This window comes from Bufo bufo, chromosome 4 (genome assembly GCF_905171765.1).
Source record: "Bufo bufo chromosome 4, aBufBuf1.1, whole genome shotgun sequence".
Classification (NCBI taxonomy): Eukaryota; Metazoa; Chordata; class Amphibia; order Anura; family Bufonidae; genus Bufo; species Bufo bufo.
The window spans coordinates 407,946,812-407,962,766 of record NC_053392.1 but is presented as its reverse complement, the minus strand read 5'-3'; the positions used below and the strand labels follow the sequence as shown (position 1 = coordinate 407,962,766).

At 43.8% G+C, this 15,955-nt stretch overlaps 1 protein-coding gene across 3 annotated transcripts in view; it reads left to right on the top strand.

Moving 5' to 3' along the window:
• PDE10A (phosphodiesterase 10A) overlaps nucleotides 1-15,955 on the top strand; it is a 384,127-nt gene that overhangs the window by 135,822 nt on the left and 232,350 nt on the right. For all 3 annotated transcript variants that reach the window (XM_040429292.1, XM_040429293.1, XM_040429294.1), the window contains exon 3: nucleotides 6,697-6,722. In XM_040429292.1, the coding sequence (XP_040285226.1) occupies nucleotides 6,697-6,722 (26 nt within the window). The remainder of the gene's footprint in view (nucleotides 1-6,696; nucleotides 6,723-15,955) is intronic.

The following is a 15,955-nucleotide window of genomic DNA, read 5'->3' as shown; positions in this document are numbered from 1 at the left end:
GATCCCCGCCAAGGACTCATACATGAGCCTTGTGAGGTCTTCGTAGTTAGCCTGGCGGCTCCTACCTGACCTCTGGCGACGCATGAGGGCCTCAAAAAGTGGTGCCATCGTTGCGTCGCCAGAGGTCACAAGTAGGGGAACCTGGTGTTCCTGACCTGCAGTAGGAGCAGGGCGAGAGGGACCCGCGGCAGCTTGCTCTTCAGGGACCGCCTCCTGAGGAACTTCGGGCGCAAGAGTGCTGCTTGATGTTCTGTGAAGCAAAGAAAAAAATAAATTTAATATTTTTTATGGATGGGAGAAACAGTGGGATAGAGGTGAGCAAAGAGACTTCAGAAGGGACATAGGAGGTTACATTCCAAAAAATAGAGAAACATACTGTACATAGATAGAGGCCATGAATTAAATGAATTTTCAAGGAAGTGTCTATGTACAGTATAGCCTATTTTTTGGGAAAACAACTTCAAATGAAAAAATCGGAAGCACACATCGCTCCTCTCTACTCCACTAAATACAATGTGGATGTCCAAGACAAAGTGCCAAATGACAGTCTGTCTGGGGCATACACCTAGTTTGAAATTTTTTTTTTTAGAGACACCTTATATCTTACCTTCGCATCTCAAGGGTCCTTCGTAGGAACCCCAAGGCGGCAGAATAGCGGTATTCACGCCTTGAGGTTCCTCCCGACCCACTCGGGCGCCGAAGTTCCTCATTAAAGGCCTTCTTGTAGCGGCCCTGATTGAGCGCCACCGAACCATGATCGTATCTCCTAGAAAGAAAGAAATCAAATTAGGATGTATATTTAAAATCAGTGGTATAATCAAAGTTGGTTTACATTTTACTTGAAACAGCCACAATAAGAATTTTTTTTTTTAAAAAACTCAAGTGGCGGTTATAAAAAAATTAGACTGTAAAACAAATTTTGATATTTTTTTTACATGTCTGCTCTCTACAAATAATTTATACTTACGGCATTGGCCCTGTTGCCTTTCTCGGAGGTCATCCCAGTTGGGCAGAATGGCCGCACATATCTCGTTCCAGAGGAGCCGTGTTAGATGATGGTATGCATGACTGTGTACACTCCTCCACCATATGGATGAGGAGGTCATTGTCGATATAAAATCGTTCAACGTCCTCCTCATGCCTTCTGGTGGAGGTTTGGGAGCCCTAAAAGAAGAAGTTTAATATTCGATAAATTTCTTTTTAATAAAAACCATAACTTTACAATACTCACACGACCACGACCGCCGCATGCTCCACGGCGTCCTCTGGAAGATCGTTGATGACCTCTCTCACTGGCAACAGGACGAGATGGCTAAAAATAAAAAATAAAATTATAAAAAAAATATATATATATTAAAAAAAACAGGCATAAAAAACTTTGAAAAGTATAAAAAAAACATTAACCAACCGTTTCTCCTCCACCCCCAACTTCCTCCTGCCCTGTTCCTCTGGCTCTGGCTTGACCGGGAGAACTCTCCTCCATAGAGTCTGACTGATTAAACAAAAAAAAATAAAAATTATTTGAAAAATAACACAATATACAGTTTGGAATGCTAAGGAACTTTACATACCACATCCTGGAGGTGTCGTGATCGGGGAGGAGAGCTCCCGGCCTCGCTCGAAGATTAAGATGTGCCTTTAAAAAAATAAAAAAGTTGAATATTTGAACTTTAAAATAACAGAGATATACCGACGAAAAAAAAAACGTACTGGTCATAATAATTTGCTGCCTGGCTGCGTTTTTTGCTGGCTGGCTTGCTTGCTTGTTTGTTGGCTGGCTGGCTGGCTTGTTGGCTAGCTGGCTGGCTGGCTAGCTGATTTTTTTTTTTTTTTTTGATCAGTCAAAAAAAAAAAAAAATTTAAGACAGGTGGTCATATTGTTGAACGAAAACATACTACTCCTAACATGCATTGTGTAGTTATATTACCTGCAACCCCTATGCTACAGTACATAGGGGTATGGAGTTAATATAAGTACATAGTGGATGCTAGGAGTAGCAGCAGACAGGACTACTACTCCTAACATGCACTGTGTAGTTATAATCCCTGCAACCCCTATGCTACAGTACATAGGGGTATGCAGTTAATATAAGTACATAGTGGATGCTAGGAGTAGCAGCAGACAGGACTACTACTCCTAACATACACTGGGTACTGACAGCTCCTATGTACTTATAGTGCCTATGTATAAGTACATAGGAGCTGTTTATATGAGTTTTTTCTGTCAGAAAATAAGAAAAAAAAAACACATATACTCACCTTCTCTGGCTTGCACCCGACTCCCTCGCAGGCAGGATCCAGACAGGATGGCGCGAAACTTGCTCCTCCTCTATCAGACGCAGGCGCAGACAGGATATCCGGATCAGTCGTTGCGTCGTTCCCCGGAACATTTAAAGTCGGATCCGTCCTTAATACAATTCAATGGGAATTAAGGACGGATCCGGCGTTACGGCAAATGATATGGCTTTTGAGACGGAGAAGAAAATTATGCATGCTACGGTTTTTCATTTCGACGGAAACGTCGAAAAGACTGAAGCGGAGCAATCCTGATGCATCCTGAAGGACGGACTCTCCGGAAAAGAAATTCTTGATCAGTTCTTTTCCGGATTTGAGCCCCTAGGACGGAACTCAACGCCGGAAAAGAAAAACGCAAGTGTGAAAGTACCCTTAGAACAAACTGATTTATTGAGGTGAGTTCACATGAACCAGAGGTGTGTGGTGTCTTCTCTGAGGAAAAGGGGACATTAGGATCGCATGGTTCTGGATGTCCGAATGGCATGATCTTGGGACAGTACGGAGCCACTCATTTGGGTTATAAGGGCCCCGTTACAGCAGCTTTGAAAGAACCTCAAGTTTTTTAGTTTTTTTTTTTGCCTGTCCACAAAAACTAAGATTCAATTTCTTTAGGATAATTTTGTATTGCTGGATATAGCTTAGTATGGTATATATTGTGGTTTGGTTTCTGAAAGCCAAGATCTAGAAGTTACTTGATTTGTAAATGGTAATATAGCCACTAGCCATAAAGATGTGTCTTGGCTTTGTGTCTTGGCAACGCCAATAACATCCCTCAGTTGTGCATTAGTGTCCCTTAAGCAATCCAAAACCTAATCTCAAACGTAAATGTGCGTTGCTTTGGATAATTTTCCCCTGGTATATCTGTTACTCAGTGGATTGCTCCAGCCTCTGGTGAGAATTGACATTGTTGGCCACTAATTATTCTGCTCCTCTGAAGTGATGTTGGCTACCAATTCCCATAAGAAACAGCAATTTATATATTTCTTTTGCTTCCTCATTAGTTGAATACGACAGTTGATGACGCATTAAACATTGATTAAATATTTTTTGCCGGTTGACTTAACAGAAAATATTGAATGGATAATGAATACAAACAACACATACCATTTGTTTAACTTACTTTTTTTTAGGGGTGGTAGTTACAACTTAATGGACCTTGGCAAATGTGCCTTCACAAATTTTATTGACCAATGTTTGCAATATAATTTTATTTAAGGGGAAAAAAAAACTAAAAATTAAAAATCTGATTTGGCCATCAATTATACCAAACCTCACCTAAAGTTAAAGGGGGTGTCTCACTTCAATTACTTGAATTTATCATGTAGAGAAAGACTGCTATAGGCCTATGCGCACTCCCATTGTCCCAGCCACAACAGAGATGAGCGAATTTCCTAAAATTCATAGATTCTATCTACTGTATTTGGCCGTCAGATTCAATTTGAATAAATTTCACCTGAATCGAAAGTGTATCCAACTCTTTTCAAGCTCTCTAAATATAAGATTGAATTCGTAATTCCAGAGTTCAAGCAACATTTAGGGCTATGGGTAAATGGGTGGTAGCTAAGAAGCTGGTGGTTATATACAAATGGTGATTTATTTATCTTATTTTTTTTATATTGGGCGGGGGCGGTAGCAACAGGTTTGGTGCTAGTTTAAAGAAAATATATACAGCTTATCTTCCTGGGAATTGAAGATATAATGACTTTTACAAAAGTCATCAAAAAATATCCTTTTCTTAGAAGCAGTTTTAGGTTTGTTATATTGTGCTGGGTAAGGTTCCCAGCAGCAGAACGATATCAAACATACTGGACAAGGCAGGAGATGTGCAGCTGTGTAGGGGTAGTAGTAGCAGTAGCATATGGTTATTTCATGTCCACACGTTCCTTTATGGATGGCTGATGGTGGAGCCGAGGTGGAGTAGTCAGAGCAGGAGAAACTGTAGCTAATGGTGTTGACAATGATGATTAAAACCACGACCATGTACTGATTGTGGATCTGGCCTGGCTACTTGAATGAAGACCGGAAGGAGTACAGTCTTGCTTATATTGTTGGCCAGTTTGATTTCCCACGTGCGCATGTCATGCTACTTCATGTCTTAAAGGAAAGCTTTAGTACATTTATTCTCTGCCTCCACACCGATATGGTTTTCTTGGCTGGCAATGTACAGAAAAATTCCCGTGTGAGAAATTCCTACACAGAGCCACCGCAAGCAATGTTTGCAAAATTTCTGCCTTTGTCTTCGGAGCTCACCATAGGTCGGACTGCTTTTGAACCTACACGAACAGCAGGTTCATATGCAGTATATTATATTATATATACAACACTCGTAGCAAACAAAATATGGCAATATGTGCTGCTGTTTGTATGTAGCTTTATGGATATGCACCTTTTGACTTTGGATGTTCTAGTCCAAAACTTCTTGCAGTATATATTATATAACGTGTTCACACACATAAATAAAAGTGTTTTGTTTTTTTCTTGCATATTTTATTCTGACAAGCTTGTTAATGCATCCTGCCTTCATGGCAGGCCTGGGGCCTTTCAGAAGTCCAAGTACTCTGCATGCCGCGAGGACGACCCTGCTTAGTATAGGTTATCAATATCAGATCTACAGGCGTCCGACACCTAGGACCCCCTCCGCTTTGCTGTGTTACATCAATCATCACATCAATCATGTGGCCTAGTTTCAGCTTGGCTCCATTCAAGTGAATGGGCCTGAGCTGCAACACTAAGCAAGCGTAGCGGATCACTGAAACAGCTGATCAGCAGTAGTACCGGCCCCGGGACTCTATCCTCTGCCGATGTGATAATGATGACCTATCCTAAGGATAGGTCATCATTATCTTTTCCAGGATAGCCCTTTTAAGGGTACTTTCACACTAGCCTTATTCTTTTCCGGCACCGAGTTCCGTCCTAGGGGCTCAATACCCAAACTGATCAGTTTTATCCTAATGCATTCTGACTGGAGAGCAATCCATTCAGAATGTCTTCAGTTCACTCTTTTTGCCTTTTCCGGACGGAGATAATACCGCAGCATGCTGCGGTTTTATCTCCGTCCAAAATTCCGGACACTTGCCGGAATGCCGAATCCGGCATTTTTTTCCCATTGAAATGCATTAATGCCGGCCCCAAGTGTTCCGGCAAAGCGGATCCGTGAAAAAAATAAATGCCGGATCCGTTTTTCCGGATGACACCGGAGAGACGGATCCGGCATTTCAATACATTTGTCAGACTGATCAGGATCCTGATCTGTCTGAGAAATGCCATCAGTTTGCATACGTTTTGATGGATCTGGCAGGCAGTTCCGGCGACGGAACTGCCTTCCGGAATCCTCTGCCGCAAGTGTGAAAGTATCCTAAAGGGGTTATCCATAAAAATATATTTATGATTTATTCTCAGGATGGATCATGATTAGCTGATGTGATAATGATGATGTAACCTGAGTCATCATTATCTTTAAATTCACCGAGGGCAGACTTGAGCCACTCTGTTCACCCTTGCTTCTTTGCCTTACTCTTTTCAAGAAAGTAGTGAGAGTAGCTTATATACTCAAAGTCAAAAATGTTTGTGCAACAATTTGGGACTTTTATATACCAGAAAACCCATTGCTTTGGTTTTAACAGTGAATTTCATGCTGACAGAAGTACTAGAAATCCTAACACTACAACCTGTCCACATAAATGATTATATCTAGTTCAATTTACACTAAATTTTTTACATATAAAGTATCTGGCAGAACAGTTTATGCCTGTCACTAGGGATGAAAGAATCGACTTCGGATGATTCATTTGAATACTGTACGGAGCGAGCGCTCAGCACAGTATTAGAATGTATTGGCTCCGATGAGCCGAAGTTAATACTTTACAAAGTCTCATGAGACTTCGGGTAATAACTTCGTAAATTAATTTCTACTGTAAAAAAACTTTGTACCGAACTCTGGTTCGATTCCACTTGGAACCGAACCCGAGTTCGGCCTGTGCAGTAATCTGACTGGTCTCCCAGGTGTTCTGTGATAAAACCCATTCCTTTATATTGTATATTGAGCTGGCCATATTCAGGTTTCTCTGCTGAATCCTTCGTTGGGATCGGCCAACCATCAGATGTGTATGGGGCCTCCTGAGTGTTCCCTGATGGAAGATGTCGGGGGAGTAATGATTAGACATGTTGGGTTTCAGTTGCCTATTTTCGGGGGGATAAACCGCAACCAGAAGAGCATCTTCCTACCCATCCAACTACTGAGAACACATGCATGCTTAGCCCTAGTTCAGACTGGACGTGTAAGGTTTTTGATTTCAAGTTGTTTACTGATGGCACTTTCTCACCTGATACGAATGAATAAAGAAGCTGTCACTGCTACATTTTTTTGTCCTAACTTTGTATTTATTTAATTTTGTTTTACAGAAATGACCCACACAGAAGTCAGCAGGGTAAGCAGTTTATTTTTATTTTTTTTATTCCAGAACATAATGTTATTTTCGCTCGTGCACAACGGAGCTGTGGTGGAGGAAAATCTGCATCATTTCTACAAATGTGCCCCATAGTGCGCATTTCAGTGGCAGAAGTATCTAAAACATAAACTGTCTGTGTTGCCCAAAGTGCCCATAGCAATTGTGGATTTTCATTTTCTTTTCTTTACAACACAGTACTGGTTAAAGTTGGTGTTCAGGAGCCTCAATCATGGAATAAGAAAAAAATGTGTGCTGTAGTAAAATGCCCCCATGCTAACACCTATCACACTGCAGAGTGTTCAGAGTGCCCAGACCTACTGACACTAGGGACACTCCTACATACACCTAATATTATCCTATATAATATTATTGGGTATCTGGAGAAATTAAACATTTGGAATGCTTATATCCTTTAGGGGATATTCAGTATAACTGGAATGATACTTTCAAATTATTTATTTCTGCACCCAGCTGCTTGTGATCCCAACACCAGAAATGCACAGGTTACAATCACAGCAAACAAGCCAGATTTAGAGGGGTCTCCAGGATTTCTACCATTACTTCTATTCAGAATAGGTCATTAATAACTGATCGGCGGTGGGTTAACTCTCTGCACCCACCCATCCCTCTGTTTGAAGAGGTCGCAGTGCTCTGGTGAGCTCTGTTGCCTCCTCAGAGCGTAATAAGCGCAGTGCCGTACGTTGAATATCCAGTCTGCTTGTGTTGTGTCTGTTGTCTTGTGTAGGGGCTCATTTTTTTGCGGAGTAGACATTTTTATTGGGGCTATTTTCGGATACAGAAAGGAAAAGGATAAGCAGGCACACTCTAATTTGGGTACAGTGTATTAATTTATTGGTATTCTAGTAGTTGTGACATCTGGTAGATGGATATTGTATAATAAAATGAAAAAAAATAAAAATATGAGCGGAAAGATGTCCTTTTTAATAAATAGTAAGATGTAAAAAGATGTAAAAAATGTAGGATAATAGGTGATCACCACTGGGTGGGAAGTGATGGATATCCTGGAATAGTACCTGGATAAAAAAATACCTAGATAAAAATTAGGGCTGCACGATATGGGAATTTTGTGCGATTGCGATTAGGGCCCTAAAAATTGCGATAACGATATGCGATGCGATATTTTAAGGGAATTGTGCTAGAGGTGTATTTGCTTGGATTTTCCAATATGAACCACTGACGCGGCTGGGTATGACAGTTATGGGGGATCTGTGGATGATGCACAGTTATGGGGGGGATCTGTGGATGATGCACTGTTATGGGGGGGATCTGTGGATGATGCACTGTTATGGGGGGGATCTGTGGATGATGCACTGTTATGGGGGGGATCTGTGGATGATGCACTGTTATGGGGGGGATCTGTGGATGACGCACTGTTATGGGGGGGGATCTGTGGATGACGCACTGTTATGGGGGATCTGTGGATGATGCACTGTTATGGGGGGATCTGTGGATGATGCACTGTTATGGGGGGGGATCTGTGGATGATGCACTGTTATGGGGGGGGATCTGTGGATGATGCACTGTTATGGGGGGATCTGTGGATGATGCACTTTTATGGGGGGGATCTGTGGATGATGCAGTGTTATGGGGGGGATCTGTGGATGATGCACTGTTATGGGGGGGATCTGTGGATGGTGCACTGTTATGGGGGGGATCTGTGGATGATGCACTGTTATGGGGGGATCTGTGGATGATGCACTGTTATGGGGGGGGATCTATGGATGATGCACTGTTATGGGGGGGGGATCTGTGGATGATGCACTGTTATGGGGGGGATATGTGCTATGACACATAGGGCCATGGGGGGGGGGCAGCATAAGACATAGCATCTTATGCTGGTCCCCCTCATGGCCCTACGTGTCCCCTCATGTGTCCTAAACTGCGCACATAACTGGCTTTGTGTGTAAAGTATTTTACTAGTGTGTAAAACAAGCTCTCTCCTATTGATAACATGGCCAGCCTCTGTACTCACTGTCACTATGAATGCACTACAGCGAGCGGGAGAGAGCTGGCCGACCGGCGTGTGACTGACGTCACTTAGTAACGCTCCTCCCACTTCAGGAAGCAGGAGCGTTACTAAGTGACGTCAGTCACGCGCAGGCCGGCCCGCTCGCTGCAGTGCATTCATCGTGAAAGTGAGTACAGAGGCTGGACCCGTTATCAATAGGAGAGAGATTGTTTCACACACTAGTAAAATACTTTACACACAAAGCCAGTTATGTGAGCGGGGCCCCTTCATATATAATCGCTGCATTTTCGGGTCGGCCAAATCGCCATATCGCATTTGCCGATTATCGCGATTTGATTATTTTTTCGATTTATCGTGCAGCCCTAATAAAAATGTTCATAAAGTCTTTCATAAACAGTTTTTCATATAATAGTGGCCACTGGTCAGAAGATAAAATCAAGTAAAAGATGTGTAGGATAGTCCTTCATAAGAAAATAATCGCTGTACAGAGGATTAATATCGAATGGTGCCCCTTTATGTGCTTGTGGCTCCGTTTGTGGGGTATTTTATAGATATCAATCGCCGCTCAGCAGAGGATAGATAGTGCGCCTTTTCAATATGTTTTGGTAAAAAAGCAGGCAAGTACATATATTTGCAATTCAGAGCTATTGACAATATGTAACTGTTAGTAGTTATATTCCATATGTCAAGCTGTGGAGGAAAGGGATGCTCTGTGCCTGAGTGCGGCGTCCCGCACTGTCTCTGGCTACAGAGGTCACTTACCCTTCCCGGCGCTAATTGTGTTGGATCCTCTGATGGTAGTCGGCTGTTCCTGGGAGGCTGTTTCAATCCAGTTCGGTTCTCAGGAGTCTGCGGCGTGCCTCTATTTTCGGATACATATGATTATTTGGTTGTTCAATATTATGCTTTTCTGGGGCAAGGTAAAAAAAAAAAAAAAATCCAAAACAGCCTTTTGTTTTAACGCAATTCACCTGAGAGGATAGCTCATGTGATATCTTTATAGAGCAGGTTGTTACAGATGCAGCAATACCTAATGTCTTTTTTTTTTTTTTTTTTTTTTTATGTAGGGGCTTATTTTTTGCGGGTTGAGGTGACTGCTTGGGGTACATACCACTTTTTGATCGCTTGGTATTACACTTTTTGTGAGGCAAGGTGACCAAATATTGCTGTTTTTATACAGTTTTTATATTTGTTTTACAGCATTCACCTGACTGGGTGTATTTTTATAGAGCTGGTCGATACGGACTTGGCGATACCGAATATGTCTGTTTTTCTTTTTTTTTCCTAGTTGTTACACTTTTATATTTCTTTATTAAGGGAAAGAGATGTTTTTTTTGTTTTTGTTTTCTTTGATACTTTTTATTATTATTTTTTTTTAAGAAACTTCAACTTTTGGGGGTCTGATTCCCTCTGCAATGCATTACAGTATTGTAATGGATTGCCTCTCAGATTTTACACTGACAGAGTGCCTGTGAGACCCAGCTTTGGGGTTGGATCTCATAGGCTTCCGCAGAAGGCAATGCATCGGGCTGCCTTCTCAGCCATCAGGTCACCGCAGCGAGGGGACCAGATGGAGACGAGGAGGAAGCCCATATCCTCCGCAAGTCCTGTGCATGCCATGGTCAGCACTGACCGCTACATACAAAGGGTTAATATGCTGGCATCTGTGTATTCACAGATGCTGGCATGTACAGCAGGGGCTCGACTGTCAGGAACAGCCGGGCCCCTGCCACTGATCAGGCGGGCGCAGCTCCTGACACCTGTACAATCACTGTGCTGTACCTGTACAGCGCTGGGACTCAAGTCGCGTTCCACAGCGCCGTACAGGCATGTCACTGGTATCCTACAGGTTAATAATGATCAGTGAAAATTCTATGTGTTTGTAATGTGTTATAAGGGTACTTTCACACTAGCGTTATTCTTTTCCAGTATTGAAATCTGGTAAAGAGTCTTAATACCGGAAAAAAACACATCAGTTTTGTCCTAATGCATTCTGAATGGAAAGCAATCCGTTCAGTATGCATCAGGATGTCTTCCGTTCCGTCCCTTGTACGGTATTTGCCGGATCCGGCATTAATTTCCATAGAGATGTATTAATGCCAGATCTGGTACCAGGTGTTCTGGAGATTGCCGCATCGCCGGTTTTCCGGTCTGCGCATGTGCCGGAATATAGTAGGAGCTACTTTCTCCTTTAATCTTTGAAGAAATTTTAACTGCCGGAACTGCCTGCCGGATTCTAATAACGCTAATGTGAAAGTACCCTTAGTTAAATACTGCACCAGGAGTGTTGTGTCCATACCCCAATGCCTTCAAATACTGTGCAACAGCTAACAACCAAACTACTTTTAGCTGTACTGAATTTAAAAATGGTGCCAACATGCATGTGGTATGGTTTCAGCTGCATCCTGGCCACAACTTGTGAACACAGCTTTTGAACTTTTTCTAGAAAATGGCCATGTACATTACATAAATCCATGTACATTAGTAACCCCCCCATGTACCTCACATTAATATTACTTATAGAAGGCAACAAGAGGAAATTATTTTTTTCAGGAACGTGCCACTAACACTATAGTAGGTGGTCTGTGCCTTCACCAGTGACAAGTTCCCGCTGTGCCCCCACCCTCATGGCAGTATAATTCCATTGGTTGCGATTGTGAATGTCCTACCTCTGTTCCAGCAGCATCTAATGCGTAGCGTGTTTACATGTACTGTCTGCAGACCATTTCTTTCTCCTTTATAGTGAATCTGTCAAGTAGTTGCTCTGACAACTCGATCTGTAGCCCTCATCTTTGAACTCCTGAAAGCTGATAAACACTCATTATAGCTACATCAAATGGATAACCATATGGCTTAAAGGGGATTACATAAAACCTCACTTTAAGGCCTCATGCACACAACCGTTTTTTTTTTTTGTCCGCATCCGAGCCACAGTTTTTGTGGCTCGGATGCGGACCCATTCACTTCAATGTTGCTCCACTGCGTAGCCCCGCAAAAAAAAATATAGCATGTCCTATTCTTGTCCGTTTTGCGGACAAGAATAGGCATTTCTACAATGGATCCGCAATTTGCAGGCTGCAAAAGAACGGAACGGTCGTGTGCATGAGGCCTAAATGAATGTTTATAAGCTGTCAGGACTTCAGACACAAGGGCTACATATTTTACAGTTCTCTTCACTGTAAGGCCTCATGCACACGACCGTATTTTTTTGCGGTCCGCAAAAACGGGTTCCGTTTTTCCGTGACCGTTTTTTCATCCGTAGGTCTTCCTTGATTTTTGGAGGATCCACGGACATGAAAAAAAAAGTCGTTTTGGTGTCCGCCTGGCCGTGCGGAGCCAAACGGATCCGTCCTGAATTACAATGCAAGTCAATGGGGACGGATCCGTTTGACGTTGACACAATATGGTGCAATTTCAAACGGATCTGTCCCCCATTGACTTTCAATGTAAAGTCAGGAGTTAATATACCATAGGATCAGAGTTTTCTTCAATCCGATGGTATATTTTAACTTGAAGCGTCCCCATCACCATGGGAACGCCTCTATGTTAGAATATACTGTCGGATATGAGTTAGATCGTGAAACTCAAATCCGACAGTATATTCTAACACAGAGGCGTTCCCATTGTGATGGGGACGCTTCAGGTTAGAATATACTAAAAGAACTGTGTACATGACTGCCCCCTGCTGCCTGGCAGGTGCTGCCAGGCAGCAGGGGGCAGCCCTCCCCCTGTAGTTAACACATTGGTGGCCAGTGCGGCCGCCCCCCCCCTCTCTCCCCTGTAGTTAACTCATTGGTGGCCAGTGGGCCCCCCCTCCCTCCCCTGTAGTTAACTTGTTGGTGGCCAGTGCGGCCGGCCCCCCTCCCTCCCCTGTAGTTAACTCGTTGGTGGCCAGTGGGCCCTCTCCCCTCCCTCCCCCTCCTAATTAAAATCTCCCCCCCTATCATTGGTGGAAGCGGAAAGTACCGATCGGAGTCCCAGTTTAATCGCTGGGGCTCCGATCGGTAACTATGGCAACCAGGACGCTACTGCAGTCCCGGTTGCCATGGTTACTTAGCAATTTGTAGAAGCATTATACTTACCTGCGAGCTGCGATGTCTGCGTCTGGTCGGGAGCTCCTCCTACTGGTAAATGACAGGTCTGTGCGGCGCATTGCTTAATGACCTGTCACTTACCAGTAGGAGGAGCTCCCGGCCGGACGCAGACATCGCAGCTCGCAGGTAAGTATAATGCTTCTACAAATTGCTAAGTAACCATGGCAACCGGGACTGCAGTAGTGTCCTGGTTGCCATGGTTACCGATCGGAGCCCCAGCGATTAAACTGGGACTCCGATCGGTACTCTCCGCTGCCACCAATGATAGGGGGGGAGATTTTAATTAGATGGGGGAGGGAGGGGAGAGGGCCCACTGGCCACCAACGAGTTAACTACAGGGGAGGAAGGGGGGGCCCCACTGGCCACCAACGAGTTAACTACAGGGGAGGGAGGGGGGGGGGCCGCACTGGCCACCAATGTGTTAACTACAGGGGGGGGGGCTGCCCCCTGCTGCCTGGCAGCACCTGCCAGGCAGCAGGCGGCAGTCATGTACACAGTTCTTTTAGTATATTCTAACCTGAAGCGTCCCCATCACCATGGGACCGCCTCTGTGTTAGAATATACTGTCGGATCTGAGTTTTCACGAAGTGAAAACTCAGCTCTGAAAAAGCTTTTATGCAGACGGATCTTCGGATCCGTCTGTATTAAAGTAACCTACGGCCACGGATCACGGATGCCAATCTTGTGTGCATCCGTGTTCTTTCACGGACCCATTGACTTGAATGGGTCCGTGAACCGTTGTCCGTCAAAAAAATAGGACAGGTCATATTTTTTTGACGGACAGGATACACGGATCACGGTCTCGGCTGCAAAACGATGCATTTTCCGATTTTTCCACGGACCCATTGAAAGTCAATGGGTCCGTGAAAAAGAAAACGGCACAACGGCCACGGATGCACACAACGGTCGTGTGCATGAGGCCTAAAGCAGAAAGAAATGGTTCTGCAGATAGACTGAAAGTGAAAGCTGTTGAAAGGTTTCCATGGCCTTTGATATGGTGAAAAGAAAAAATGGAGTTGCTATGTTTTCATCCCCCCCCTCCAAAAACAAATAAAGTAGTCCAAAATGCTTCTGTTACAAAATTACTTATCACACACAAAAATAATGCACAAAATAAATTCATCTGTAATATTGACTGAAAAATAAAATAAAAAAGATGGCTCTTGGAATGTGCAGAAACACTCAAGGCTTATTTTAATCCTTCAGATTTTGCACACGGCAACGCTTTTGTCTTCTGGCATTGTGGAGAGAAAAAACTGCCAGACGGGGGATACTCGCACAGAGCTAGTGGCAGTCGAACTCTGCTTACCTGCACCCACATATCAGCAGCATCACCAGCTTCCAAGCTAACCATAATGGAAACAGATCTGGCTTTGGCAGCTTTTTGGGATAGTCAGTCCTCGCACTCCTTGCTGCTTTTATCAGACTGTTATGTCATTGTGGGCTCCTTGCCCTCCCTTCTTTGTATTTGCCCAGAGTTCCCACTGGTACCACTACTACCACAAACTCAACTATGCATGGGGTCTCCCCCTGAATTTTCCCTTATGGCAGTTCAAATGCTGACTGTTCTTGCACAAAGCATCAACAGGGAGACTCTTCCATAGCGTGTAGTGGAGTTTTGTTGCTTTTTTTTAAGGAAAAAAAGAAGGCACCCAACAAGGAGGGTGCAGTGAAGACAGAGGTGCAACTGAAAGGCTTTTCTGGGGCCACAGGGGGCAGGAGTAGGTTGAATGCTGTGACCCCCAAGCTCGACTGCACAGTGTCAGACTCAGGTGACCTCGACATCATACTGCTGTGAACCATCCAGTCTAATCGTATTTGTATTCGGGTCGTCTATGTGTGAGAGACCTACCTACCTACCTCTAAAGCAGTAGAGGTGTGCCGAGACTGCTGTACGGAGGGTAGGCTAAAGGGGCCCACCCCCAATGAGTTGTTGTAATAATGGGATTGGGAGGGTGGGGCAAAACGAGCTGACGCTGGTAAGGAGAGGGGAAGGCAGAGTCTTATAAAGGCTAGACCCCGCCTCCCCTCATACAAATACAGCAAATATATATTTGCTTATCAATTGTATTCGGGTCGTCTATGTGTGAGAGACCTACCTACCTCTAAAGCAGTAGAGGTGTGCCGAGACTGCTGTACGGAGGGTAGGCTAAAGGGGCCAAAAATCACAAACATAGCTGTTTATTTACAATTACAAAACTAGATTACTGAAGGCACTAGACATTTCAACCTGCGGGTTTGGTATATATATCGGGCATAACAAGCCGATTTCCACCTGCCTAACTTCTTAATTACATGTACTGGGACATTATGCTTAGATGCGGCGGAGGCCGCCCCGATGCGCATAGAATGCCCAGTAATCGAGCTGGGGTCGACACCAATGTTCCTCAACAGAATACGAATGAATTTGAAGAAGTTTGTGCAACTCAAAAGGAGCAGAACCTAACTGAAGCAGAGGTGCCTCACCCGGGGTTTCCGTAATAAACTGTAACCACTCTTGAATGGTTCTCACAGGACACCATTTGTTACCAGTTGGAAAGTATTTAACTTCAGTCAGCTGTCCTGGGCGTGTCGTCTTTGTGGAGGTTAGCACAAGGATGTAACATGACCCGTCCCAAGAGAGCTGACTCGATAATTTTTACACCTTGAAGTGCAGGTAAATTCGCCTGGTCTGAGGAAACCATAGAAAGCCAGATTCATGGTTGTCTTTAATCAGTAAGCTAGTATATTCACCAAAAGGATATCCTTGCAACATATCAGATAAGGACCTGAACATCTTCCCTGTAAATGGCTGCCCGGAAGGACGGGTGACAGCAGAGCCTTTCTGTATACCCTTCAGTAACATTCTGATAGGATGTTGTAAGGGATTGCCTCTTATTCGGGGGTCATTCTCACAGATACGACTTTAGGACACCAGGTTTCAGGTCCAAACAGTGCATTTATTTTACACTCCAACCAATATAGGTCATCATGAAGTCGCAGCTTCACCTAACACATGTGACATCCACATAAAATAACAAACACTTACCTGTGTGAAGTTGGCACCCCATGTTCTTAAATTGAAAAAAGAAATACACCATTCGTTTGTGCAGTGTTTGTGCCGCAAAAATAAACGTTTGCGCCGCTTT